The sequence below is a fragment of the Rosa rugosa genome, chromosome 7 (assembly GCF_958449725.1).
Source record: "Rosa rugosa chromosome 7, drRosRugo1.1, whole genome shotgun sequence".
In the NCBI taxonomy this organism is placed as follows: Eukaryota; Viridiplantae; Streptophyta; class Magnoliopsida; order Rosales; family Rosaceae; genus Rosa; species Rosa rugosa.
Window position 1 is genome coordinate 5,337,457 of NC_084826.1, and position 27,965 is coordinate 5,365,421.

Below are 27,965 nucleotides of genomic sequence, written 5' to 3' on the forward strand. Positions count from 1 at the left end.
TTGTTGATATTCTTGACAGATGGCATAATCCCCAACACTGATAGTGATTTTGGCAGTTAATATAGATAGTATGCACATTATGCTAGTGGAAACATGAAATACTTTCCCAATGTATATTCACAGATTACCAAGCTTGAGAAATCAAAGGATATGCCAGCTGCGGCACTCTGTATCAACTATCTTAAGCAAAGTAAATCATATTGAGCAGAATGTAAGCAATACTTACCCAACTAAATCAGCTGCAAGAACTGAGCGCAGGAGCTCTGATCGTGATGGCAGTGTCCTATGAATTTCAGAGGAAGGAAAGGGAGTGTGGAGAAACCAACCGACTTTCATTTTGTTGTTATATTCCTTCAAGCATTTTGGAAGAAACATAAGATGGTAGTCATGGCACCAAACAACATCACCCTCTTCATAGTGCTCATTAACTACATCTGCAAACATTTGATTTGCCTTCTTATATGCAGAAAACTGCGACTGGAAACTCCGAGTGGTAGCAAGTCGATCTTCTTGTGGAAGCCCAAGGTAATGGAAAAGGGGCCACAAAATATTGTTGCAATAGCCATTGTAATATTGATGAACAATCTCCTCATCAAGGAAGACGGGGATACACTTCTGCAGCCAACAGTACGAGTGAAACAGTGTGTTACAATGTTCAAGCACAATCACCTCGCAATTAGTGAAAAAGAGTTGGATCTATGTCTATGAATAGAGAAATAAAAATCCATGTACAGAATTTGAACCTTTTCAGCTAGAGCTTTAGTAAGTGCCCTCTGTCCAATATCATCTGGCACATTTACCCCTGCCCATCCAAACCACCTTGCCTCAAACTCCTTTACACCTATAAACAACAACGAACATTACGAATTAGTTTCATATTTTGAGGGGGAAAACCGAATCATAAGTTAAAAGAACATGATAAGCACAGGATACAGAAACTTTGTAGAGATTGAAGATCTTAAGCAGAGTGAGCAACAGTCTCAATAAGAGTTGAAAGAATCCAATTAGATAAAGGACCAGATCTGTGACCCAATAACATGTAATCAAAAGAAGCAAACTTTACATAAGAGAAAAGGAAGCAAAGGCAAAGAGATCGCAAAGCAAATGCAGAGAAAGAAAAGGTACCTCATAAACCAAGTCGAAGAGGGCAATGAGAGTCGGAGGCGATGAGGAAGGCTCGACGCGTTTCAGAACCCCTTTTTGATTAGAGAGAGAGAGAAGAAAACAAAGGGAAAAGAGGAATAAGGGATGCTGTGGTACGACCTCGAAGAAGAGCAGAAGCATAACGATGGAGGAGGCGAGAGTGATGACGCCGCCGGGAAAGATACCACTGTCGAAATCTTCATTGATTTTGGGGTTGGTCCGTAGCTTGTTCAACATATTCTCCATAGTTTATAGAGAGAGAAAGTGAGAGTCGGGGGGGGGGGGGGGGGGCTTGGGTTTGAGGGAGGGGGAGAGAGATAGGATTTGGAAGGAGTGAGAGTCATTAGGGTTCGAAAGTTTCAGAGAAAGTGAAAAAACTTTCAGGTGTTGGAGGGAATGAAAGCTCAGAATGAAGGTGTCGCGCAAGACTAACGTTAGGGTTTTCTGTTTCAGTTTTGGGGTTGGGGTTGGGTGCAATTTTTTTTCTAAGTACGAAAGTTTTGAGTTTTAGTCCCCGCTTCTTCATTTCACTGAAAATACTTAGCGCTTTTTGCAAAAATAGGTTCCCGCAAATTTTCAAACAAAACTTTTAACACCGGTCATTTTAAGAACTGATGTTAATGATATACATTTAAATTGGTATTTTCGTAAAACGATGTTAGATTACTTTTTTACATCGTGGGCAAGTCTGACCGATTTAAAACATGCGATGTCTAATAACATAATTCTAGTAGTGGGAAACGAATCAAGAAATAAAACTTAGCTCGTTCTGGGTGCTGGAAGCTCGTTCTGGGTGTAGATCCAGGCGAGAGCTGCAGGTGCCCAGTTTAAGTCGGCGGGGATGAGGGTGATGACAGGGGATCGAGTGAGACTGATCTTCACGTAGCTGAAGCAAGAGATGCTCTGCTGTTTGGCCTGGGTGTCCAGGGTAGATACTCGGGTGCCCAATATTCCTCCCCCTTTTTTTTTTGAATCGGTATCGGTGAGGCAGCAAGTACCGGTGAGGCAGCAAGTACAGGTGAGGGTAGCTGGTACCGGTGATGCGGCAGGTACCGGCGAGGCTCGTGTTACCGAGAAGCTTTAATCGCTCTAACGAGCTGGAAGATCGATATGGGCATATGGCGGTAGGGGTTGCCGGATGAAGCCACCGGGAAGTGTTATGGTAGCGGGACCAAACTCCTGGCGGTATCTAAAAGAGATCCTAGTAGCTTATCTCCTCCCTTCAAGCCCGGACGAGTTTCTATGACCCCGGAGAGTAGAGTTGGTGAAGGACTCGCAGGTGCCGGAACTTGTGGGTTCGCTAGCTGGTACTGATGATGGTTGTCATGGCAGAGTACCGATGGAGGCAGGGGGTACAGGTAGGAAGCATGCTTCGGGTATGCGGAGCTAAGAACTTCTCAAGTGTTGGAGGTTTGCAGCCCCGGTGCCGGTGAGCCACCAAGATGTCGACCTGAGAAGAGTACCGGCCGGGATGAGCCTCCACTGGCCCGAAACCGGACTTGGAGTGGTGACCTGAGGTTTGCGGTACCGAGCAGGTGTCCAAAGTAAATTTCCCTTTTTTTTTTTTTTTTTTTTTTTTTTTTGAACGGTGCCGGACTGAGGTTGTTCGGGTACCTCTCCAAAACTAAAAGAACTGCTGGTGAGGGCTGGTGGGTGTTGACCCGGTACCTTCAACTCGAACAAGACAGTCAAAAGCCCTGAAGAGAGCTTCATTGGGTAACTCCGGCAGGTCTCGTAGAGTGATACCGCACGGGTTGACAAACTCGGTGGGTTGCCGGGATTCGTCGTAAGGTTCCCTGATGGAGGGGATGATGAACTTCGCCAAATTGGGTCTGAGTTGCCACCGAGGAGAAAGTGGTCATGATCAGGTCAGATATGGGTTCGAGTTGTTGCCGGGCTCGTGATGAGTTAAAATGCAGCGGGAACAAGTGAATGCCTCCGGGATGAGTTGAACTATGGTTGTAGAATTGAGATTAGTTGAAATGCAGCGTACCCGCTGACGCGTGAGTCCCGGATGAGTGGAGCTTGGGGAGTTTGGGAGTAGAGGGTGCGAGGTGTGCGTGTTCCCGCTCTCTTATGAGTCCCGGAGAAGAGAGGCGTAGGAGTGGGGTTGAGTGTACGGGGATGTGCACGTACCCGCCGACTTAAGTACCCGGAGGCAACATGGTACCCGGAGACTACTCGGAAGCTTGGGTGAGGAAGGTGAGGGGTATCCGGCATGTACCCGTGCACCCGATGACCTGTGGTACCCGTCCATGACTCGTGGTACCCATCCATGACTCTTGCCCAAGGTCGGAGGCTCGTTACCCAAACTTAGGGACCCTCCTTCTAGCGCCAATGTTTCTACTGAAGAATACGGAACGAGACTAAGTGTGGATCATGAGAGGGAGAGAGAGAGAGGGACACAAGCATGTATAGTGGTTCACCTTGCCCTTGAGGCAAGGCTACGTCCACTTAGATATTTTACTATGTAGTGAGGCCAAGTAGCCTTTGTAGTGATACAAGTGTGGGAATCATGGATCCATCCCTTCTAAGAAGGGGAGGACTTCCCTTTATAGCTAAGGGAAGTCCCCATCTATTCTATATTTCCGATGTGGGATACAATGTACATATTGCTTCTCTTGAAGCCTCTTGGAGAGCATGGGAGGGTGGCCTCCCTATGAGGTACCGGCCGACTTCCACCATAGCGAGGTAGCTCGGGTGTCGGAGTACCGGATGCATGTTGTAGGTGGGACTAGCTATGCCGCGGGGCCCACCTAAGAGGTCGTTGCTTATGCTTGGCGGTATGTAGTATAAGTGATATCAACAAACGGTTTGGGAGACCCACTTTTCGATTACATTATGACAAATTAACTGTTAGATGTTTATGTATGCATGAGTAGATCACTTCTGAAAATTTTTTTTCCAAATTACTAATCGCTAAGGTATCGAACTAGATCAAATTAATGGACGAACCAAATCTGTCAAACATGAACCGTTCATGTTCAAAACTAATAAATCACGATTATGAATGTCTTCACGATTTTCAATTTGGTTGAAAAATTACATAAATGATCTACACATAAATATCTAAACATCTAACGGTTGATTTACGAAAATGTGATCGAAAAGTGGATCTACCACAAAAGTTCTCAACTAGTCCTCATTTTAATGATTCTCATTAGGAGGGCTCCCATAGGAATAGTATGACTTAAAAAAATTCCTCAAGAAACCACAAAGCTCAATTTTGAATAGATGAGCCGGTCATAAAGAGAGTAAAAATCTTGGAACTGAGAAAAAATTATAGATATTATTGATAATTAAGATCTATGACTTCATGTAACGTTTATGTACACATGGCCGGTTACTCAAACTTCTAACAACGGATTTGTCACTGAAACTCATATACAGTGCCGGAAATGCATGGTTTTAGTCACAGCTCTGCATTATGACAAAATGCTCTTCAATTTCAAAAATGTGCCTTTCATTTTTTTAAATTATAAAACATTATTAACTAGTACAATAAGAAGGCGCTCCGAGCTTCTTGGTGAGACCTTGGTTTTCGAAACTTAGGTTTCGACTGGCGGCGGCGTTTCTTCCTTCGGGAGAGGCGACGATTGTGGACGGCGGCGACGTAGGGAGGGATCTCTGTGACGATCGTGGGTGCGGCGAGGGGTTTCTCAGACCGTGGTGGCGGTTTTCGATCTAGGCGGTGAGTGAAGAGGGCGACAGCAGCGGAGAGCGGCTGGGATTGCCTTCGCGGTTCTCGTCTGGGCTGCAGAGGAGGAGCGAGCACGAGTTGGGTCTGGCGGTGGCGGTTTAGGCTCGAGATCGCACTGTTTTTTGAGTCTGGCTTTGCGGCGAAAGTCTGTTTGGTTTGAGAGGTCAGATCTCGGAGTTGCGGTGGGTAGTTTTCCGATCGCTGCGGGGGGATCTATTGCAGAGTAGGAGGCAGAGGCTTCGGCGGTCTTTGCTCGAGATGGTGATGCACGGTTGGAGAAGACGCCCGCCAGAGCTACGGTGCGTCGCCGGAGAACAAACCGGCTGTGGCGGCGAAGGAGCAGTGAGCAGGGATGCGTCTCCCTTGTTGGCTCGGGTTTGGGCTTGGGTTTCTGGGCCTGGGCTCAACCTTGGGCTGATGGGGCAGGGACCTATTCCTGCTAGGCAATGTTTGACTTGGGCTTGGGCTCAGATCAAGGCAGTCTGGGCCCTAATGTATTAAGGTACGAGTCGAGGTGGATTAGCTTCTATGACGTTTCTAGTCTCTTGTTTGTACCACAATTGCGTGATTGGCAAGTGAGGGCTAGTTGAATGATTTCTTTTCCGTAGGAGGTGAGGTTTTTTCATTCTTGTATAGACTCACTTAAATGTGAGCGTCCCAGTGATCTTTAAAGGTTTCTTTAGCTTAGGTAGGTTACTCTGGATTTTCTTGTCGGATTTCTTATGTAAGTTTTGGTAGACTTCAACCTTTTTGCTGTTGATCTAATGAATTCAACTTCTATTTCAAAAAAAAAAATTATTATCTAGTACAATAGGTGACAATAAACTTTTACGGTATTTGTAATATATATATATATTTTTTTGGAAAGGTTTGTAATATTCTTTTCTAGACCCCTTTGTCTTGTAAATGTTGAAGTTGGCTAAGAAAGAAGAGAGAGAGTGGGAAAGTATATGTGTCAGGAGTATGAAAAAATGGGTAGGCGATGAAAATTAATGAACTGCATCCTTTTATGCGCTTTTAATGTTCACCAACAGAGAAACCCACCAAAGTTGATAGTTAAAAACTTAAAAGGGAAAAATGCACCAACAGTGTCCGGACACTCTGAGAACTGTCAAAATGATACCTGAACTTACAAAGTTATCAATGTGATACCTGGACTCATTTTTTCGTATCAATGTCGTACCTACGACCAAGTTCCGTCACAGAACCTTTAAATTTTGCACGTGCCATGCACGTGAGTCACTTAATGAAGACAAAAAGATTGATTTACCCTCAAAAGTTTTTTCTTTCTTTCTTTATTTCTTTCTTTCTTCTTCTTCTTTTTTGGTTTCTTCTTCGGAGTTCTTCCCCTGATTTGAATCTTCAAATCATCTCAGTAGCGGGCCATTCCGGCTACGTCACGGACTTGAAGAACACCGGCGCCGCCTTAAGCGATTACGGCCACGGTGAATCACAGCAGCCACCTCCTCACCCTGCTCCGCCTGTAGAACTGCTCGTCCAAGTTCATCCCTGCCGCCGTCGCCGACGACTTAGCCACCACCACTCTCGTTCTCTCCTCCGACCCCCTTGTATACACCATTGATTAGAAACTCATACCCCGCCAGCCCTCCACTCTCAAATCATAGCTCCAATCCCACCCCGCCATCCTCTCCGTCGTTCCCGACATGCAACACCACCTCCACACCATCCGCACCTGCAACTTCATCAGTCTAGCCGACAACTTTGGCCTCTGGCCCAACTTTGACACCGGAAAATAAAGTTTTCAATTTCCCAAACACCAACCCAATTCAATTTCAAAGAAACCCAATTCGATTTTCACAAAACATAATGGAAAAGATAGCCACGGATTTAAGGACAGTGTGGTCAACTTGAATGCAAGCTCTCGATCAGAGGCAATTGTAGGCCAGAGAATTGAGAGTGAAGTCGGAGGCCGACGATGCCGACGGAGGTCTGGAAAACGAGGATGCAGGGGGTTAGGTTGCCCATTGCTGAAGAGGACGAGGGTGAAGAAGAAGAGGACCATGAGGAAGAAAAAGGGTTTCGCCGGAGATCAAGAAAGGAAATGGGCTCGATGGGCGCGGCAGTGGTGTTGGTTGAACTGATCGACTGGTGTGGTCTGGTGTTGGTTGCGGTGGTGTTGGCGAGGAGAGAAGGAAAGTGAGAGGAGAGAGAGAGAAGAAATAAGAAATTTCTTCTGTTTTTTTTTTTAATAAAAATGTATAATAAGACAATTTTACCCTTGAAAAAGTGACTCACGTGCGTGGCACGTGCAAAATTTAACGGTTCCGTGATGGAACTTGGTCGTAGGTACGACGTTGATATGAAAAAATGAGTCCAGGTATCACATTGATAACTTTGTAAGTTCAGGTATCATTTTGACAATCCTCAATGTGGACACTGTTGGTGCATTTTTCCCAACTTAAAATCACTCATTTTAAGGTTAGATGTTTTACTTAACTATTAAAATTTAAAAGAAACTCAGATCAATCTCTCAAATAATTCTGGCTTTCCCTCTCACATTTGGACCCATAACTGAAACCCTTTGTTAGAAGCATCTTAGTTTGCCCTTGTTGTTGAATCACAGTCCATGTATCATGTATGAACCTGACCCTTGATTATAAAAATAAACTCGGAGTGAAAATACATAAAATCATCAAAGAGCCTGGCCGTCTTTTGTATGTGTGACTGACGGACTAATAGATGTATATATAGGATTACAGACAACCTCAGTTTTGCAAAATGAATGAAGAGATGATGGTGCAAATCCTTTCAAGACTGCCTCCCAAGTCTTTAATGCGATTCAAATGCGTACCCAAGTCATGGTTTGCTCTGATAAATAGTCCTACATTTGTATCCAAGCATCTCTCCAATTCCATGGACAACAAATCCTCCACTTGCCTCCTTTTCAAAAGGTTGATTGTCCACAGGGACCTTGACAATGATGAGAAAGAACTTGTATTCTCATTGCTAACTTTGTCCAGATTGATGGTGATGATGAGGACGTCATTCGTTCTATGGTTGAGGGACATGGATATTCCACTTTCTTTGAGTCTAACTATGAGAGGCGAGTTTATGCTGTTAAAGGAGCTTCAAGAAGTTGTAGGTCTATTAGGGCATTTTAATGGGCCCATTTGTCTAGCGGATTCTAAAAACAAGGTTTTATGCAACCTAGCAATCAAGGAATTCAAGCTTCTTCCACAGCCAAGCCTTCTTGACGTACGTCTCTCCTTCCGAAGATTCGATGCCAGGAAATACGACCACAACTGGTCTTGGATTTGGCTATGAGCCCAAATCTAACGATTACAGAATCATTCACATTGTATCTTACGGTGAGATGGATTTTGATACCGGACGTCTCATTGTTCTTCCTGCTAAAGTAGAAGTATACTCCCCGAGTACTAATTCCGAGTAATTCGTGGCTTGGGTTCAAACACCCTCAAGTAAATGTTATTGCCGCATCCTCTACTATCCAACCCCACTCAAAGCCAAATTAGACATACTCAATTACTCCCTCTATTTGGACCAAAGGAAATGTCCAAACCATTAAACCCACTGACGAAATATAAACAAAAAGGCAAGAGAAAACACAAATAATGTCACAATTACTTCGTTATTCATCAAAATAGAAAGAAAATTCATTAAAAAAATCAAGCACATTCACACAATTAAATACATAGCCTCTTTAACAACTTTATGTGAAAAAGTAACATGTAACTCCTACATCTGGAAACCTCAAACTCTATTTTTAGAATTGTAGTTAAAATTCATAAAACATAACACGTGAGTAGAAAACGATCTTATTAATGAAATGATACGGTATAATATAAAAAAATTGGTCAAAAGACATGAAGGGTATAAAATTGAGGCTAGGTTAGTCCAATCATCATTCTTTCCATAATGATCAATACGTTTTGTAAGTTCAAATCTCATTGGGTTTTTCTAAATGTACCCAGCAAATATCTAAGTATACCCAACAAACTTTTTATACTAGCAAATTTCCCAATAATACCCTTATTTCAAACCCAGCAAAACTTCATCGAGATGAAGATTAACAAACCCAACAAACTCTTCTATTCTAAAACGAAGAAGACCAATCCTATATCTACCTTCCAAATGCTGATATGTTGCTTTTCGAGCTGGGCATTTCAAGTTTTGATTGGAGAATGAGGGCAATACTGCAAGGAATATTTTGGAGGAAATCATATGGCATGAGGATACGAAAGTTGCGAGGAGATAGCCGAGTAATTATATCAACTCTAATGTGTTGTTGAGTTTTTGTGCTTATGGTATTGGTGATTTGACTGCTGGGTTTGTAATTCTTCATATTTGCTGGGTTTAATTAAACATATGGGTATTATTGAAAAATTGCTGGGTGTAAAAAATTTACTGGATATACTTAGATATTTGCTTGGTACATTTAGAAAGACTCAATCTCATTTCTTCAAGATGTTAAAAATAAAAATAAACTTTTAAACAAAGGGTGCAATTGAGAACTTCATGTGATTGGAGGGAGTAATGACAATTAGCCGAAAGAGTAAAGTAAATGTCTTGTCCGGTTATATTTTTGCACATATGCCCGTATCACACAATACCACGTGTACAATGTTGCTATCGCGCGCCGGTCTATGTTCCTCGCGCATTTGGTCGTCCAAGTTTGAAGGTTTCAACACCATCAAAATCTACTTGGCACTCCTCAAAAATTTAGGGAAGAAAACAATAAAGAAAAACAGTAAGAGATAAAAGAAGCATTCAGTGCCAACCCCAAATAGCTTTCTTCCACATTTTCAACGATCTCTGCCCGTCTATCTTTTCTCTGTTCCTATTCTTTGAATCCAAAACTTTATCTCACTTGGGCATTTCTTTCTGTTCTTGTTCGTTTATTTATTTTTTTTCCTTCAAATTTTGCAGCTGTCTCAATCCAAGATGTGAAATTCTTGAGTTTCTTTTGTTGACCCAGTTCATCTTTCTTAAAAAGATGGGTTCTTGAATCATCTTTTCTGAATTTCCACGCAGCTGATCTGTCATATCTTTGTTTTTCATATATCTATATAACTTATTTTTTCTGGGATCAATTCCAAGAATTCGTGTCTGGGTTGAAGAAGGAGGATGATGATGATGACAATGGAGGGGATGATGGATAAAGGTGTATTGGATGATATAATAAGGAGGCTATTGGAAGGCAAAGGAGGGAAACAAGTGCAGCTTTCAGAGGCAGAGATCCGTCAACTTTGCGTCAACGCCCGCCAAATCTTCCTTTCCCAGCCTAATCTTCTTGAGGTTCGAGCCCCAATTCACATATGCGGTAAGCTCTCTAATCCTTTTTGAGTTTTTGATATGATACTGATTTATGCAATTAGAGATCATTGCTTTTAGTGTTGGCTTGTGGATGATTTACAGAGTGGCAGTGAATAAGAATAGTGTTGGAATTGATCTGTTATGTAATATGTAAGGAACATTTGGAGAATTTTCTGTGTGTTTTGACAAAAAACGGAAAGGATGATGTCCTCGATGAGATGAGTCTAGGTTTGAGAATTTTTCTAAATTGAGATGAGCCCAATAGTTTGAGAATCATGTGCCATTTTGTTGAATGAAAAGGCATATCTTTACAATGTGCAAAACTGTAGGTAGAAGGGCTGATTTTTTTGGTGAAATGTCTTGTCTTTCAATCTATGTGAAAGATTTACGGGCTGGATGTTCTATATGAAAACCGTCTTCGTAGAGTTGTGGTTCCAATATCAAAGAAAACTTTCATCATGGTTGATGTTATAGGAATGACAAGATCTTTTTGCAGACTATAAAACGTCTGCTTTGATTATGCTTCTACTTTTAGATGCATTTAATGTCCTCTAGGGCCTTACATTTATGATAAAAGTTAGCATATTCAGTTTATCGACTCATAGACTTTATTATTCTAGAAATTACTGAAGGATGCAAAGGCGACTTGCATGCATTGGATGACTCTTTGCTTCATTTTGATTCCTTGATCTCACAGAATTTGTATTCTTTAGATTGCTTTTGTGGTTTTCTTACTAGTAAACAACTCATATTATTAGTCGCTTGCATGAAATGTAGGGAAGAAGTGATAGGCAGAATGCAAGCATAGACAATTCTGTCCTTATATTTCTTTCTCCCCCTGGTCTTCCTAATATTGCAGGTGTCTTACAGGTGATATACATGGACAATACCAAGACCTACTTAAAGTATTTGAACAGGGGGGTTACCCTCCCGCTGCAAACTACCTATTTCTTGGAGATTATGTGGATCGGGGCAAGCAAAGCTTGGAGACAATATGTTTGCTTCTGGCCTACAAAATAAAATATCCTGAAAAAGTCTTCCTTTTGAGAGGAAACCATGAAGATGCAAAGATTAACCGGATATATGGGTTCTATGACGAGTGTAAAAGGCGGTTCAACGTTAGGCTTTGGAAAATTTTTACTGACTGCTTTAATTGTTTGCCTGTGTCTGCACTTATTGATGGGAAGATACTTTGTATGCATGGTGGGCTCTCACCAGAGTTGGAAAACTTGGATCAAATAAAGGAACTTCCAAGGCCGACTGACATTCCAGATAATGGTCTTTTATGTGATTTGCTTTGGTCTGATCCTGATGCTAGGGTTGATGGCTGGGCAGAGAGTGATCGCGGTGTTTCCTGTACTTTTGGAGCTGATAGAGTTATTGAATTTTTAGACAAGAATGACCTTGATCTCGTTTGTCGGGGTCATCAGGTAATCCTCTTTTTATTTATGAAATTGAATTACTGTTGAAACTGGCTTTAGGGTCAGGGTATGCATGTGCAGCCATCATAAGCTTCCGTTTTGTATTCCATATGCCTTCCAACCAATCATATCTAAAATACTTTGGACTAGTAGAAGTAATGTAGGCATGTGAACATACATACCTCTCAGGTTTTATAGTAGCTCTAGGCTTCCTTTGTCCAAATTGTTTTTTCATTTAAGTTAGTTGCAGGTGGTTGAGGACGGCTATGAATTTTTCGCGAAACGAAGATTAGTCACTATATTCTCAGCTCCAAACTACGGAGGGGAGTTTGATAATGCTGGTGCTCTAATGAGCGTTGATGAAGCTCTACTGTGTTCCTTTGAGATACTTAAATCAAGTGCTGATGAAGCCTCAAGTAGTCGTTTAAATCTTAAAAAGGTATTTGTATCGTTCATTATATTCATTTTGATAATAATATGTATGATGATATCTATTCACGCTGGCTTAGTTTTTTTTTTGTTCTTTGGCAGCCGCCTAAAGCTGGAAAGAACTGATCATTTGGAGATTTCTCACAGCTCCATAAGGAAACTCAACAAACTCCATCAATGGTTCGAATTCTTCTAATAGATGACCTTGCTTGATAAGGGAGAAGCTTGATCATATTAATCAACACGGGAGAAGCTCGATCCTATTGAAAGATATCTGATAAGTCAATTTCACGGAAGTTTTTATGAAATGTGTACATCAGAACTGCATATGCTTGTGCAGGGAAGAGGTTTTTAGTTTTGACTTCTTTTGGTCAATATTTGCTAATTAGAATTTGAGGGTACAGATTGAGACTGGTTTGCGTTGGTTATTGTTCGGCATGTGTATATTTAGTTTCATGATAGCATTTTACAGGGAAGTCCTTCACTAATTTTTTTGATAGCTTTTTTCTTTTTCTTTTTTCCCCACGTATTTTATATCATGGATCTATTTAAGATGACGGTCTAGACTATCTTACAGAAAAGTGAATGATTGTAGCCCTAAATCCTTTAATAGTAAGTAGTAGCCATTTTTCACTATAAACTGGAAGATACATACTCAATCTCAGTCAATGGCCACCAAATGAAAGAGTCTTGGAAATTTATGTTAGGGTCAAAAGTGCATACGAGAATCCATGTGACAGCGGGAAAACTGATCCTCAACAAAAGAAAACAAAGAGAAACAAGAAAGGAGCAACAGATAACCAAGTCGGTGGACTCATTACTGCATGCTCGCCTTTGGGAGAGGTCCAATGGGGAGGAGGTCCAATGGGGAGGGACTGAGGAGTATTAGATGTAATGTAGATCACCAGACTAATAAAGGTAGTTGGAAAATGTTTTCATTTGGAAACATAATTTGGATTTGGATAATTCCAAATTTGATATATTTAAAAATCAAGTAATTGAAATATGTGTATTCCCAACACTATTGTTTGGATTAATTCAAAGATTTTAAGTTGGTGATTTGGGTCACCCAAGCTTTCTTACTAATCATGGAGGATGAGAGAGAGAGATAACTAAATTTGTGTTTGGTCGAGATATGTGCAGAGGATAAGGATTTGAAATACCTATGGTGGAGTAGTTATTTTAAATACTCATAATTATTGATACAAAATCTCAGGGTGGATTTATCCAAAATTCAAATTTCCACAAAAGTTATCCAAACAAAATGATTTGGATTTTGAGATTTCAAATCCAAAACCCTAAGGCCAACTAACATGCAATATTATCCTAAAAATAATAAGACCAAAAAGAACAGTTTCTTGACACTACTAGAGAAATGTCCAAAACAACTCAAGAGCTAACTCTATGTTCCTGCCAGATACCCTACTTAAGGGCACTCACAAGAGTACTAACTACCTCATATCGAAGTAATAAGTTCCAAACTCTGAGTTCATGATTTTTAATTATCAGTTGCAAAATTTGTACTTTATCAAATTATGTTGTATTAGAGAATAGGTGAAGTTACTCAACTCTCTTAAAACATGTTAGATGTGATATATAATATTTGTTCCTTAGTATATTGTCGTTTTTCCTATAAAACAAAAGGTGAAAATTCTCAATGAACGTTTATTGTTAAAGTTATATGAATTGTTACTGCATGATAATGACATTGATTGTGATGAAGAAAAAATGTGTTTGAGTTTTGGAAAAAGTTTCTTATGGATTAACTTTTATTAGTAATCTGCTGTTCATTTCAATTTAGAAAATGATTTGGTATAGCTAAACAATGGCAAAAACATGATGGTCATCGGCCACTTTGTCCATGATTATTTCAATGGAAAGAGATATGGATGGCCTGGAGTGTTGTGGAGAATTGTCGCCTGGGTTCTCTCTCAACCCTTACTCAACCTGGATCCTTTGCCTCATCTTTTTCTTCTACTTGTCCTGCACAAACGTGCAAGTTGGATATATATGATCCAACCAACCAATTCCAAGTTAACAAGCTCATTTCTTCCGGACCAAGACTGTTGATTTTCTGGACCAAACATGGAATTGGAAAGGAGAGAGTAGATTTCACTCATTGCATCATTTGAATCTTAAACCTTGAGACCCAAGTGGGCAAACCAGACAAAGTCCAACCAGGACCACCCTCGTGTTCTAGATAGCATTCCTCCAACCAAATATGTAAGAGAAACTCCTCCTAGCCTTCTCCCCAGCCTAACCATACTACTAGAAAAAGTAGCTATTACACATATACGAGAATTCGTGTTAATTCTTAGCATGGCATATAAAATTTCGTGTAAACTCGTTAATTCACACGGTACAACAATGGATTTAACCAAGTCATGAAAGTTGTTATTTCGAATGTATTCTCAATTCTTCCTAATTTTTTCAACAATTGTGTAAGAAAAATTATCAATTCAATGAATATTTTAATAAAGCTAAAATGAAAAATTCATGATTTTTTTCCTCCTCTCATCAGAAAAATAAAAGAATATTGTTTCCTTTCTGCAAACCAAACAAGGATTTGGTGTTAGATCTTTAGTAAACATATGATATTTATTTATTTTATTATTTTATTATTATTATTATTTTTTTTTTTTGGTAGTAGTAAACATATGATAATTGAAAAAAACTCTCTTTAGGGTTTGCTCCAAAAGACCCGGACTGCATCTTGGTTACTGAAATTTTCTTCTCGTCCGTCGGCGCTGGTTCGCCGCTCTGGGCTGCTGCCGAACGGGTACTAAAATGCTAATGCCTAGGTAGCTCATGTGTGGGAGGTTTGGCTCGAGGGTTTGCCGTAATGGGTGGAGGTGGAGTCCGGGCGGCATTTCTGAGTCGAGGTCGAACTGTACAGAGATGGCAGGTTTCGTCATGGGCTTCTAGGACCTGCGGCGACGTCTTAGTCATGGGATTTCTAGGATTGGAGGAGGCGGTGGCTATGGCTGATTTGGGGCAGATCGTGTTGTGGAGGCGTGGCTTCAGTGGTCTGGGCGGATTGCTGTGGCGGCGTGGCTATGGAGGGTCTGGCCGGATCGTGAGGGCCGGCGTGGCTTGGCGGTTCTGGGCGGTTTCGTGGGGATGGTCGTGGCAGCTAGGTTTTGGATGGTGGTGGTCGGTGGGGTTACACAGAAGCTGTGCACATATCTTGGGTTGGGTGATGGTGTTTTGGGCTGGGTTGGCTTGGGTCACCCTTCTCTGCTGAGCCTTGAGTTGGGCTTCCTCTCTCTTGGAGCTGCCTTCTTGGGCTGGGTTGTTTTGCCCTAGGCCCATTCCTATGTTTTTTTAGTTTATCTAATTACAATAATTTCCTTGTATTAGGAAGTTATGCATTTATGTGCACTCTATGTACCTCTAGCGCCTCTGGAGTAGTACCAAAGGAGGATTCTCACTATGTCTACGTATTTAATTGTCTAATGAGTGGGTCTATAGCTATGTACTACTGTGTGTACTACCACTTTCTTCTTGTTGCTGCGAAAGGGTATGTAACAACCTATTTTGGCTTGTGTTGCAATATATTGGCCCCCGATTTGGGTTGATGCCAAAAAAAACATGTGATAATTGAATGGGAAAAAAAATGCAAACAATAAAGAAAATTATAGGTCACAAAAATTGAATTGTCTAAGCTACTCCTTGGGATAACTGGAAATTTGATTCTCAACGTACATGTATTCTTATCGATCAGGAAACATCAATCAAGCCTACGGGCAATTGATATAGTGAGAAACTAAAATTCTTTGTTCTCAATCTTATTACCCCCCTTGATTGAAACTATACTATGCACACAAATAACAGCTTCAAAATATCCTGGATAGATGCCATGAAAAGCGGTAGATGCCTATATTTTTGGGTATGAAGATTGTAGGAGACTATATGTCCATCTGGGGCAACCATAATAAACTCATCGCTCTTCCAGAATGTCAATGGCAATGCAAGGCCCACTATAGGCTCAATGGTTATGTGTTTTGTCCAAGAACCGCGAGTATCACCATACTCATCTTTCACCCATATATCAAATGAATACTCTTCATAACTCGAACCATAAAATTGAAAGATAAAAAGAACAATGGATTCATTCCAAACTGCAATGTGCAAATCACGCTTAATAAGCACTGATGGTATATAAAATCTATCTGGCAGCAATATAATATGAAACCTTTCATTACTCATATCAAACGAAACGATCACTTGCCTAATGATTTCCTGTTCAATTGTGTCGATGAATTCCTTATTTTGCTCATGTCCTAACCAATAACAAATTCCCTTGAAGTACTCATGGAAAACATCAGGCCAAAAGTTGGTAGTTTCTGTTTCTAAATAATCAATGGTGATGTTTCTCCAAGAATCAGTACTTGGAGTGTATACCTCTGCTTTAGGAGGATTAATAACAAGACGCTCACCATAACTTTCTTCACCGCAAGATCCAATGTTGACAATTTTAAAATCATTAGCTTTGGGATCATAGCCAAATCCAACAATCTCTGAGGTCGTATCTTGAAGGCACGACTCGGGAAGAATCTTGAATTCCTTGGTTGCAGGATTGCATAAGACAAGGTCACCGGTATAAATAATAAGGCAAATGATCCCCTCACAATGACCTACTATATATATAGATTCACCAGGTTCTACCTCAATAAATGGTCCTTTACCAAGTATTCCTATAGAAGGCGGCAAATGAAAGTCCTCCACAATAGGATTAAGGTCATCATCGTCACCGTTATCCTTGCGAAGATTAAAGAATGAAAGTAGAATTTCCTCATTGTTAGTTCCGGTTCTACTTTTGACAGAACGCTTGAGAAAGATGCTAGTGGAGGAGCAAAGTTGGTTGTACAACTGGAGGTGCTTGCCTACAAACGAAGAATTGTTGATCAGAGCAGACCATGATTTATGGACGCACTTGAATCGGACCAGCGATTTGGGAGGCAATCTTGATAGGACATGCACCATCATCTCCTTTGGCATTTTGCAACACTTCACCATTTCTGCTACGAATTTCTGCCTTCTTTTCAATTTGATAAGAATAAAATGAATCTGACATTAAAGAGATAAATTTGAAAAGAAACGCCTCAATAAGGATGGTAGGGATACTCATGTGTGAAAAATGAATTAAGCAATCTCGTTTACCACATATGAAGAGGCAATGAATTTCCTTCACAACTTTACTTGCTATATCTGAGACTCAATTACAATTATAAGCACAGTAAGACGCTTTTTATGGTATGTCAGGTTATGTTGCCCTTGGCGTTAGCTAAGTGGTGAGGTGGGGTTGGGAAATGTAACCAAAAAAAAAAAATTGTATTTGAAAAAAATGTTGGATATAAAAAGAAATTTTTTTGTTATTGTAACTTTGAACTACCAAATGAAACTTTTAGTTGCCAAAGTATTCAGTGACAGAATTTGGTCATATAAACACATTTAGGGCGGCCAACTAGCTAGTGACTATTCTAAATAGTCACTAAAAAACAGTTTTTATATTAAAAAAAAAAACTATTGAGGCCTAAAACTAAAAAGACCTTTATGGAGACCAGTGTATCACGACTTTTACCAAGGGTGGAACAAAACATTATGGGAGGAATTCTCACAAAAAAAAATAAAATTTGTAAGCACGCCTTGTCACAAACATTACTAGCTAGCTGGCCGCCCTAAATGTGTTTATATGAAACAATTTTTGTCCTTATGAGAGATAAGATTTTTGTCCTTCCTACAACAACAAAAATAAAAATAAAAACTGTTTTTTAGTGACTATTTAGAACAATATCCAACTCAATTTACTGTGCCAAGTTTTCCCACACAAATTTAGGTCTCTCTCTCTCTCTCTCTGAGGTTAGGGTTTCTGCGAGTTTTCATCCCAAACCAAACCCATGTCTTCGAAGGATGCTATGGCTGCTCGATTGGCTTCATCCCTTACTATTGCAGAACTGCAGAAGTCTGTCTCTAATGTCTTTTTACACGGATTTTTGTAGTTATTGTAATTTTATAAGATTTTATAGACCTAATTATATTGATTTCACAGAGTTATCTGTATGAATTGTCTTTCACACAGATATCCAGCTTTTTAATCATTTGTGTGAGTTAAATCTATATGAGTTGCCCGTTTTGGATACAATTACCTGTATAATCTCTATGGGCACTCACCTCAGGTGGATAACAGACACTCCCCTAATTAAACTATCACTTTTCCTTTTCAACTTATTCTGCAGCAAATAATAGAGAGATGTGGTCGTGCAGGTTAGTCATAGTCGGTCAAAGGAATAAAGAGAGAAAAACTTCACCTCAGGTGGACAGCAGACACTCTCCTAATTAAACGATCACTTTTCCTTTCCAGCTGATTCTGCAGCATATAATAGAAAGAGATGTGGCCGTGCAGATTAATCACAGTCGATCGGTCAAAGGAACAAAGAGAGAAAAGGTCAAAAAACCATAAACTGTTTAAGGATATCTCTATTTGTGTTTGGCCCAAACTCTAGGTTACTTGACCTAGTGGTAATAGGGTTGAATTAGAAGGATCTAGATTCCTATTCAATGTACGATTACTTTCCTTGTATGATTGAGATTCTATACATTGTAATCCTCTATATAAAGAGGCCCCTATTATCAATGAGAATACACAGCAAATTCCTCTCAATTTCAGTTTCTCTACAATACGTTATCAGCACGAAGCACTAACCCTGAAACCCTAATTTCGTAGCCCTCAAATTCCAACATCCACCGCCCCACATATTGAAGCCCTAGCCTCAAGGAACCCAGAACCGGCGGCGGAACCACCGGAACCAGCCGGAAGCCGCCTGAACCGGCAGCCGGAATAGGCTGAACCGCTCGGGTTAGCCTCGCTCTGCTAGCCTCGCTACCGGAAGCACCTGTGCCTGCCTTGTGCCTGCCCTCCGAAGAGCTGCCGAGAGCCCTGCGCGCACCTGCCGAGAGCCCTGCGCACCTGCCGACAGCCTTCCGCACACCTGCCTAGCAGCTGCCGAACCCCTGCCGAGAGCCCCTGCAGCAGCCCTGCACAGCCCCTGCAGCAGCCCCCGCAAGCCACCGCAACTGCCCTGCACCGCCCAGCCTAGCTCCGGCCACCACCTGGGTTCGTGCTCACTCCGAGCTTGGAGCTTGTAGAGTCCTCCAAACTCAAGAGTTTGTTGAGAAGAAAACGATCGACCACACACATCATTGTTTCGATCTAATCCAACCCCTCTTGGAATCAAATTTCTTGGAAGCGACTACGCTCAGAAAATTCTCAATTTCTTGGAAGCGACTACGCTCAGAAATTTTATATGTTTTCGTGGTAGCTCTTTACGCTCCGAAACTAACCCTAATTTCTTGTTCTCTTTCAGGATGAGTAACCTGAACAAATTGGACTTTGCTCCATTGGGAACAATTGGCTTTGGATATCACAGGTGGGTTCGTGATGTCCGCCAACATCTCAAGGCCAATGGAATCCTGGATATGATTCTCGAGCCTAGCCAGGATGTGTTAACTGTTGAGCAAGCTCAAGCTTTGGAAGCAAATAGAGCAGCCTTAGAGGTAAATAAGGCGAAAGCCATCATCCTAATGACTCGTCATATGGATGATTCGCTCCAGTACGAGTGTATGAATGAAGACCCCAGAAGGTTGTGGGTCTCACTCGAAGAAAGATTTGACAACGTCCGTGACTCCCTGCTTCCTGACCTAGAAGTGAGATGGCATAGCCTCCGCTTCTGTGATTTCAAGTCAGTTCTTGACTACAACTCGGAAGCACTTCGCATTAAATCCTTAATGGAATTCTGTTGTAAAGAGATCACAGATGCGATGTTGATTGAGAAGACTCTCTCTACCTTCCCCGTCTCTGCATTGATGGTTGCTAAGAACTATCGAATCGATGTTACTGCAGGACGGATCACAATGTTTCATGAGCTCATTGGAGCTATGAATGTCGCTGAAAAGCATGACAACGTCCTTGTGAAGAACTATAGTTCGAGATCCATGGAAATAGAGCATATTCTGGAATCCAATTATAGTCGCGCCCCTAAGAGAATGTGCCAAGAGCGAAACCCTAACCTTAGGGATACTTCTGGACGTTCTGGTCCATATAATCGCTCTACTTGGGAAGGTAACCGCCAATATAGGCGAACACGGAACCGAAAAGGTCAACGTGGAAAGAGAGAGGGAGGCAACGCCTCTGGCCATGTTGGTGGCGCCACCAACACTAAGAGCCATCTAAATGACGCTTTCAAAGCGCCTCAATCAATGGAGTTTGAGCAAAGAGATGTATGTTCTCAATGTGGAGTGTCTGATCATTGGGCACACATTTGTAGAGCTCGTGAAGAAATTGTCACCACCTACAAAGCATATTGTGAAGCAAGAGAAGCTCACTATGTGGAACAAGAAGATCAAGAAGATGATCTAGAATGAAGGGTTGAAGACTACAAATCTGGCTGGGATCGATAGATCGCCAATTCTGTTTAAGTCTTTATTTTTCTAAGAAATGTAATAGGAAATTGCCATATACTTTGTAGTAAATGCCATTGGTTTAGTTTTTCTTCACATACGCTCATCCAAAATGAGTGTGATGTCTAGGAAGGTTTTGAGATAAGTGGTACTTGAGCAAGCTTTGCTCCACCGACATCTCTCTACTCACCTGGTCATATTTATTTTGGAGTTACCGAAAGAAGTCAAACGACTACCTTTGTTTTGCATTAGCTAGCATTTGGATTAGATTCTCCTAATGGTTAAGAGACAATGATGTACTCCATTGGCTTATGAATAAAATTCCGAGTTCTTTTCATTGTGACTCCATTTTGATTCTGAGCATATGACTTCGTGACTACGATGGCTGGGCCATCAGTATTAATTCAAGGACATGGAATAGCCCAAGTTCCACTTGCCAAATGGCACCTTGATTAATGTCACAGAAACTCTCTACGCTCCTAGGGCAACTCGCACCTATGGATAGCCAACAAATTCCATGCGAAAATGCATGTAGAGAACGGTAATGAGTTCCTTTGTAATACCTCTAATGATTGCGAACAAAGGCACATCTTAGAGAAGTTTATGTGTCTCTCTAGTGGACTCTATGTCACTATTCGAGCTATTAAATCCAATGAAGTTATGAGAGAAGATCTCTTGGATTTAGACACATATTGGCTTTGTCACGACAGGATAGGTCATCCTGGTCGTGATATGATGCTCCGTATACTAAAGACTTCACACGAACATCCATTCTTCAGAGTGAGAAGAAGCAAGAATCGAAAATTGATTCCTGGACTTAGCAAGATCGCAACAATTGCAGCATCTGGCGCTGCAGCCGTCTTGGGGCACCATAGGGCTGCCCAAGTCCCATGTGATGACGCCATCAATGGCGCCAACCATGAGCATGACGCCATGGTTGTTCCTCCCAATGGCCATGACGCCATACATACTAACACTGGTGAATTACAATAAACATTCTATGCCTATGACTAAATCGTGGACTATGACCGGTCCTGAGATTGTGGAGATCTATATGATATCCAATTCTGCTTTAATACATGAATTATAATCTTAAAGTTACACTTTTTTTTTTTTTATCAGATAAACAACTCAAATGCTACAACTAGTCTTTCGTGAGTCGAACCCACAACCTCCCACTTACGAAGAGGAGACTATGCCACTAGACCAAATGGTACTAGGCTTAAAGTTACACATTATTTGAAAAAAAAATTCTGTGTGAAAATTCTTATATGCACCGGCGTTGCAAGTGAACTAACAAATCCGGCAGATCTCAATCATTGATATTTATGGACAATCTTTTTTTAATAACAAAAAAATATACTTTGATGTTATCTAGCCATACATTCATGACGGTGTAAGTGCACGTCATTGTACTTTTGTCATGTGGTCTTTCTCATTGTACTTTTTGTGGGGATTATACTTATCATTAAAGAAGAACCAAACCAAATTTGGTAGGTGATGATACACATGTAATCTTTTCATCACTAATGAATCTTTTCTTCTCCCAAAAAAAAAAAAACTATCCTCATACTGTACTCGTGTATCGCATGTGATTGAAAATTCTCTTAATTATTAATTTGTTATTAACTAGCCAAAAAAATTATGCTTAATCACCATTAGATGTAAATACAGTAGTAGAAAAAATTATTTATAAATTGAATTGTTTTGTTAACAAAACTTTAAAATTCATGTCATACTGAATAGGCGCGTTAATAAGGAAACGTTATCATTTTTTTTTTTGGCCAAACACGCATCATATAGCTAATAGATTGGCAACACTTTTTTTCGATGGAAGATTATTTTTTTGGCGGAATTTTTCGATGGAAGATTGGCAACACTTTATGGCCATTGGCCCACTTTATTCATGACTTTTTCAATGGAAAGAGAAGTCTGTGGTTTCCTGGAGAGTCGTCGCCTGGTTTCTCTCATGCGCTTCTGTGCCTATTTCCACGTTTTTTGTCGTGTGGTCTTTCTCATTGTAATTTTCGTGGGGATTATACTCACCAATAAAGGACAACCAAAGCAAATTTGGTAGGTGAGGATACAGCCTAGTGGATGTCATGATTGTCATCCTTAAGAGCAAGTTCACCCGTAGTCAATAAATGTCAAGGTCGAGAAGTCAAGAATTCGACCAGTGAAAGATACTGTTCACTGCCACTGGACATGGGTTTACACCCGTTGTTTTTCTTGATCGGTCAAGACTGGTCAAAACTCCACCGAACATTACCGTTACAATTAATTCCTATCAATATTAATTCATCCACCGTCGGATTGTTCACCTTAATTGAAACCAACGGCCCAGATTAAAGGACCGTTGGTTTCAAATTTTCTGAAAAGCCAATGGGTCGATGCCACCTGTCCCCTGCCGCAAAAACAATGTCGCTACGCGACAAAATACGGATATGCAGAAGGTGCTGGGCCACATGGCGCTTCTCGATTGGTCCGTGGCCTCCACTCCCGCGTCTGTCTCCTTGCGTCCGCACCTGACGTCACCCACGTTCTCCACTTTGGCGAGCTGGCAGCTCCATGACCTTGGGCAAGAAAATAGTCAGAGGCTTGCCCATTTTTTTGGCCTGGGTCAAGAAAAGGCAAAGCTTGGCTGGTCATGCATGGGACGGTGGAACCATAAAAATCAATTAACCGGTCAAACACATCATCATTCCCACCTTTTGCCCGGGCAAACCGATACCGCTGAACTTGCTCTAACAAGATATGAAATACAGCCCAGACCAAAAAAAAAAAAAAGATATGAAATACAGCGAAAACTATAATACAGTTAAATGAGGATCGATCTAAACACAACCATCCATCACAGACTATATCGCTGCATCATCATGGCTATCAAGCCTAGTACCTCATTTGATGGAAACTATACTTCTCGTACATTCAACAGCTTGAGAGTAATCCAGAATCTCGGTGTTCAGAGGAAGACATTTAAACTTGTTGGTACAAACTTCATAAAAGATTACTGCACAGTTGGTCTTGAAAATAGCAACTAATTGCTTATTGTCCCAAAATAATCCTAATTGACCTATAATGTGAGCTACTACCGGCTCAAAGGTCAAGTACTTTGTCCAAGAACCCTCACCACCACCAAGGTCATCCATCAACCATATCTCCAGAGTCTCCTTCGTTGATGGATCAGGACTCCAAGGACCAGAAGTACAAAGAGCAATTGATTCTTTCCATAATCCAAGCCCACAACCATATAAACGACAATCACCTGGGAACGATATAACATAAAATGCCTCGTCCCCTATATCAAACGAAATAATGCTATCTTTCATCTCACCTTCATCATCCTCTTCATCTTCTGAATAGTCGCTGACAATGAAATTCTTTCGTCGGAGTTCTTCATGTCCACACCAATAAAGAATACCCTTGTGGTATACGGAAACATATGACTGGGGCCAATAGATCGTAGTTTTCGTTATTAAATTATCAATCTTGATTTCTTTCCAAGAATTTGTAAGGAGGCTGTATACTTCTACTGTGGGAGGACGAATAACAACACGCTTATGCATACCATCCATATACTCTTCCCGCCCATTAGATAAAATTCGAACAACTTTGTAATCTTTCGATTTGAGATCATAACCAAATCCCTCACCATATGAAATAGAATTCGAAGAAGGCACGGGCAAAAGCTTGAACTCCTTGATTGCTGGATTGCATAAAACAATGTATTTTCCACCATCAGTTAGACATAGTATTCCATCACAGTGAGTTGAAATATTTACACGGAAACGTTGCCAATCTACCAAACCGGCAGATACCGGACTGTGGATATCCTCGACAATAGGATCAAGTTCATCATCACCATCATTACAATGGGAAACATCGAATAACGACAATAAAATTCTCTTCTTGCTAGAGTTGATGTCTTCAAGGACACGACGGGTGAAAGCTATTGTAATGGAGGATGGATGTTTGTTGTTCTTGGTAATGGAGAGGTGTCTGGCTGCGAAGTCGGAGTTATTGATCAAACATTGCCAGGATTTACGGACGCACTTGAATCGCATCAGAGATTTTGGAGGGAGCCTTGACAGGATTTCCACCATAATCTCTTCGGCAAACTTGGAAAGCTCTGCCATTTTTGCATGGAATACTCTTATGCATGTATGTACCTCGTTCTCATATGCAAATGTTGCAAAGAAGCACAGACTGTAGGTACAGAAATGCGGGGTGAAAATTCGGAATCCGCGAGAATGTGAAAGAACGAACGATGTGCTATTTATAGGGGTGATGATGTTGGGTTCCCTCCTCATGCTAGAGACATCATTATTAATGATGTTTGTCTTGTAGGAAATAAAGAAAGAATAAAGCTAGAGTTGGATTCTTTTAGCCCGTAGGCATGTTGCTGGCATTGAAGAAAAACAAGAGTGTTTTTCTAATGGTTCCTTTCACACTTCCTTTATTGGAGGAGACAAGAAAGATGAAAACATGCAAGCAGACAGGGAAAAGAAAACATGCAGAAAACAGGGGAAAGAAAAAGAAAAAGAAGAAAGCATGTCGGCTTTGGAGAAAGAGCTGGAGAGAGAGTGTGAGAGAGGGGGATATATATTCCCCATATCGGCAACATAGAGAAAAGAGAGGGCAGAAGCACAAAGAGAGAAAGGAGAGAGCAGAAACTTTCTTTGTGAGCAACTCGGGTCTTCGTGTATAGAAGAAAAAATGAGTTGTGTGAATAGCTCTTGGGGTAGAGTAATCTTCTAGGTTGAGAGAGGGTGTACAAGGGGTATCCGATTGGATATAAGGGCTCGGGTTGGGTATAAACTTGAGTGCTCGAATTGTGTATAAATTTGAGCGGTGTAATCTTGTACTTGTGTAAATCTCTCATTAGTGAAGGTGAAACTTTCCGAGGACGTAGGCAAGGATATTGGCCGAACCTCGTTAAATCTTGCTGTCTTCTTGGCTTGCTTATTTCTTATTTCCATCTCTACTAGTAGTACTTGCGTGACGGGGGATTAATTTCCCAACAGATGAGTGGTTACAGGTTTCTGGCTGCTTATTGGCTTGTACTTCGTTTTGCCATGAAAAGATATATCAAGATCCTACTTGGACCTATCTTGGATTTCTACACATTTCTCGCTCTTCCTCCCCATGCATAGATGACGTATACCACAAACAATAACAAAAATAAAAATAAAAAAGTGATTTCGTCTGGTGATATTTTCTGTGAGAGAGAGAGAGAGAGAGAGAGAAGCGTGATAACTTTTTGTGTTGATTAATTTATGCAATTGTGCTTTTACAAATTTGGCACACAATGTAGCCGTCAAATCCTTGATTAGTGTTAAAGTTCTGATTGACATTGAAGCGTGACCAGTTGTTGCAATTGTTGTTGAAGTTTCTATTCCTCGTGTTGGTGACTCTGTTATGAAATCCATTAGTACTAGTGATGAAGCTATCATCTTGTTCTGATGCATCATTATCATCATCAATATTATCATGGCTAAAATTAAACAGTGACACTACCACTTCCTTTTTGTCAACATTCACGTCTCCAAGGACATAGCGTTGGAAAACGATGGTAGTCGACAAGGAGAGCTTATTTTGCTTCGAAACAGCTGAGAGGTGTTTGTCCACAAAGTTGAGGTTGTTGATCAAAAGTATACCATGACTTATTGACGTACTTGAGAGATCTCGGAGGCAACCTTGACCCATGCACCTCTCTTCTTCTTCACTACACCAAAAAGTTAATCACACAACGAAACGAAAATCATCTGTTGTGTGTTTTAGTAAGCTCTATTGTACAACGGTATTAGTGATATTTTGTTGTGTGAATGTCAACAAACTGATAACTTTTTTATCAGAACTGTTGAAGGATGTCGACATAATGTGTGCCTCTACAAACTAGGGTTTAGAGTTGTAATAGGAATGTGTTCTAGGTATTCAATTGTAATCAGATTCTATTACCTTTTTGGTACCTTGTAACTCCCTATTTAAAGGGCTCCTATTATCAATAATAAACACAATTGCATTCTCCTACAACACGTTATCAGCACGACGCTCTAACCCTAGCCCAAAAGAAAAAGAAAAAAAAAACCCTAAAACTATCTCTCACAAAATCTGCCGCAGTCCTCTCCTCCCTAAACCCCAGCTCGGCCAGCAGCCCACTGCAGCCCCTGCTGCCCCCTGCAGCAAGTCCGCCTCCTCCAGCCTGCAGCCCTCCTGCTGCGCACCTGCCTGCTGTCAGCCCGCCTGCAGCCCTACAGACGCCTCCCTGCAGCCCGCGCTTCATACCAGCCCGCAGCTAGCACGCCCCTGCTGCTCGCCCTGCAGCCTCGCGCACCAGCCTCCTACCGCAGCTCCGCGCATCCTTCCTGCCAGCAACCATCTCGGCCCTGCCCAGTCAGCCTGCACACCTCCTGCCCACGCTTGCTACCTGCAGCCGCGCACGCCCCAGCCACCCACCTACAGATTAGGAAGAAGAAGAACAGAGGAAAGAAAGAAAGAAGAAGAAGACCGAAGGCAAAGAAAGAAAAAAAAAGAGAAGGGACCCGGCCCAAGAAAAAAAAAAGGAAAGAAAAAAAAAGAGAAGAAAAGGAAAGGGGACCCGGCCGGCCCAGAAGAAAAAAAAAGGGGAAGAAAGAAAAGAAAAAAAAGAGAGGAAAGCCCAAAGAACGACAGCCCAGAAAAAAAAAAACACGCCTGCTCCAACACGCGCGTGTCCTCAAGCCAAGAACAATCACGTAAGTTTTTGTGAATTAAAGTTGCTGTTTTCATGTATTTTAAATTCTTTTATTTTCTGCAAATTTTGGAATATATGAATATATGAACATGTGTGGTTTTTAGTGTTTAACAAAGCGGAATTGTGGGGATTCACGCTTAACGAACTAAAAGTGTTCGTATGAACTAAGAGTGTTCATAATTAAACGAACTAAGAGCGTTCGTATGAACTAAGAGTGTTCATAATGCTTGGACTAAGAGCGTCCGTAAGCATCAAATTGTGACCATATTAAAAACATCATTGTTTGGTCTAATCCAAAAGAGATTCTTGGAAATTGATTTCTTGGTAGCATAGCTCGGAAATCTTATTATTTTAGTTTTCGTGGAAGTTTAGCTCCGAAACTAATATATCTTCTCTTCTTATTTTCAGGATGTCGAATGAACCTAGACTCGACTTTCCCATGCTTGACTCAACAGGCTCGGAGTACCATAGCTGGGTAACCGATGTTGAGAACCATCTCACTTCAAAGGGAATATTGCCCATAATCCAGGCACCTAACCCGGATCTTGTGTTCATCCCAACACCTGCAAAACATGCTCAAGCAGTCATCTTGATGCGACGTCATATGGACAAAGCACTCAGATTGGAGTATATGTCGATCAAGGATGCAAGAGAGCTATGGGTAGCGCTAGAAGAGCGCTTTGGCAATGTCCAAGATTCCCTCCTCCCTGACTTGAAGGTTCAATGGAACAATCTGCGCTTTGCTGACTTCAAGTCTGTTACTGAATATAATTCAGAAGCTCTT

General features: G+C 41.1%; 3 protein-coding genes across 4 annotated transcripts; 1 reads left to right on the plus strand and 2 right to left on the minus strand.

The window, feature by feature from the left end:
* The first annotated feature begins 9,525 nt into the window (after positions 1–9,525).
* Positions 9,526–12,487, plus strand: LOC133720636 (serine/threonine-protein phosphatase PP1). Of its 2 annotated transcripts, none has more exons than XM_062147043.1 (4): positions 9,526–10,145; positions 11,009–11,568; positions 11,810–11,998; positions 12,091–12,487. In XM_062147043.1, the coding sequence occupies exons 1-4, from the start codon at positions 9,950–9,952 to the stop codon at positions 12,112–12,114; spliced, it is 969 nt and encodes a 322-aa protein (XP_062003027.1). In that variant the 5' UTR covers positions 9,526–9,949; the 3' UTR covers positions 12,115–12,487. The 2 variants fall into 2 exon arrangements, with proteins under 2 accessions (XP_062003027.1, XP_062003028.1); XM_062147044.1 differs by having other exon boundaries at positions 10,006–10,145; positions 10,998–11,568.
* A 3,094-nt stretch (positions 12,488–15,581) lies between these two features.
* Positions 15,582–17,106, minus strand: LOC133723895 (F-box/kelch-repeat protein At3g06240-like). Its single transcript, XM_062150765.1, has one exon. It carries the CDS (start codon positions 17,005–17,007, stop codon positions 15,799–15,801), a length of 1,209 nt encoding a protein of 402 aa, XP_062006749.1. The 5' UTR covers positions 17,008–17,106; the 3' UTR covers positions 15,582–15,798.
* A 6,239-nt stretch (positions 17,107–23,345) lies between these two features.
* LOC133722713 (F-box/kelch-repeat protein At3g23880-like) lies at positions 23,346–24,584 on the minus strand. The gene has a single exon (XM_062149586.1). The coding sequence runs from the start codon at positions 24,582–24,584 to the stop codon at positions 23,346–23,348; it is 1,239 nt and encodes a 412-aa protein (XP_062005570.1).
* Positions 24,585–27,965: the final 3,381 nt, after the last annotated feature.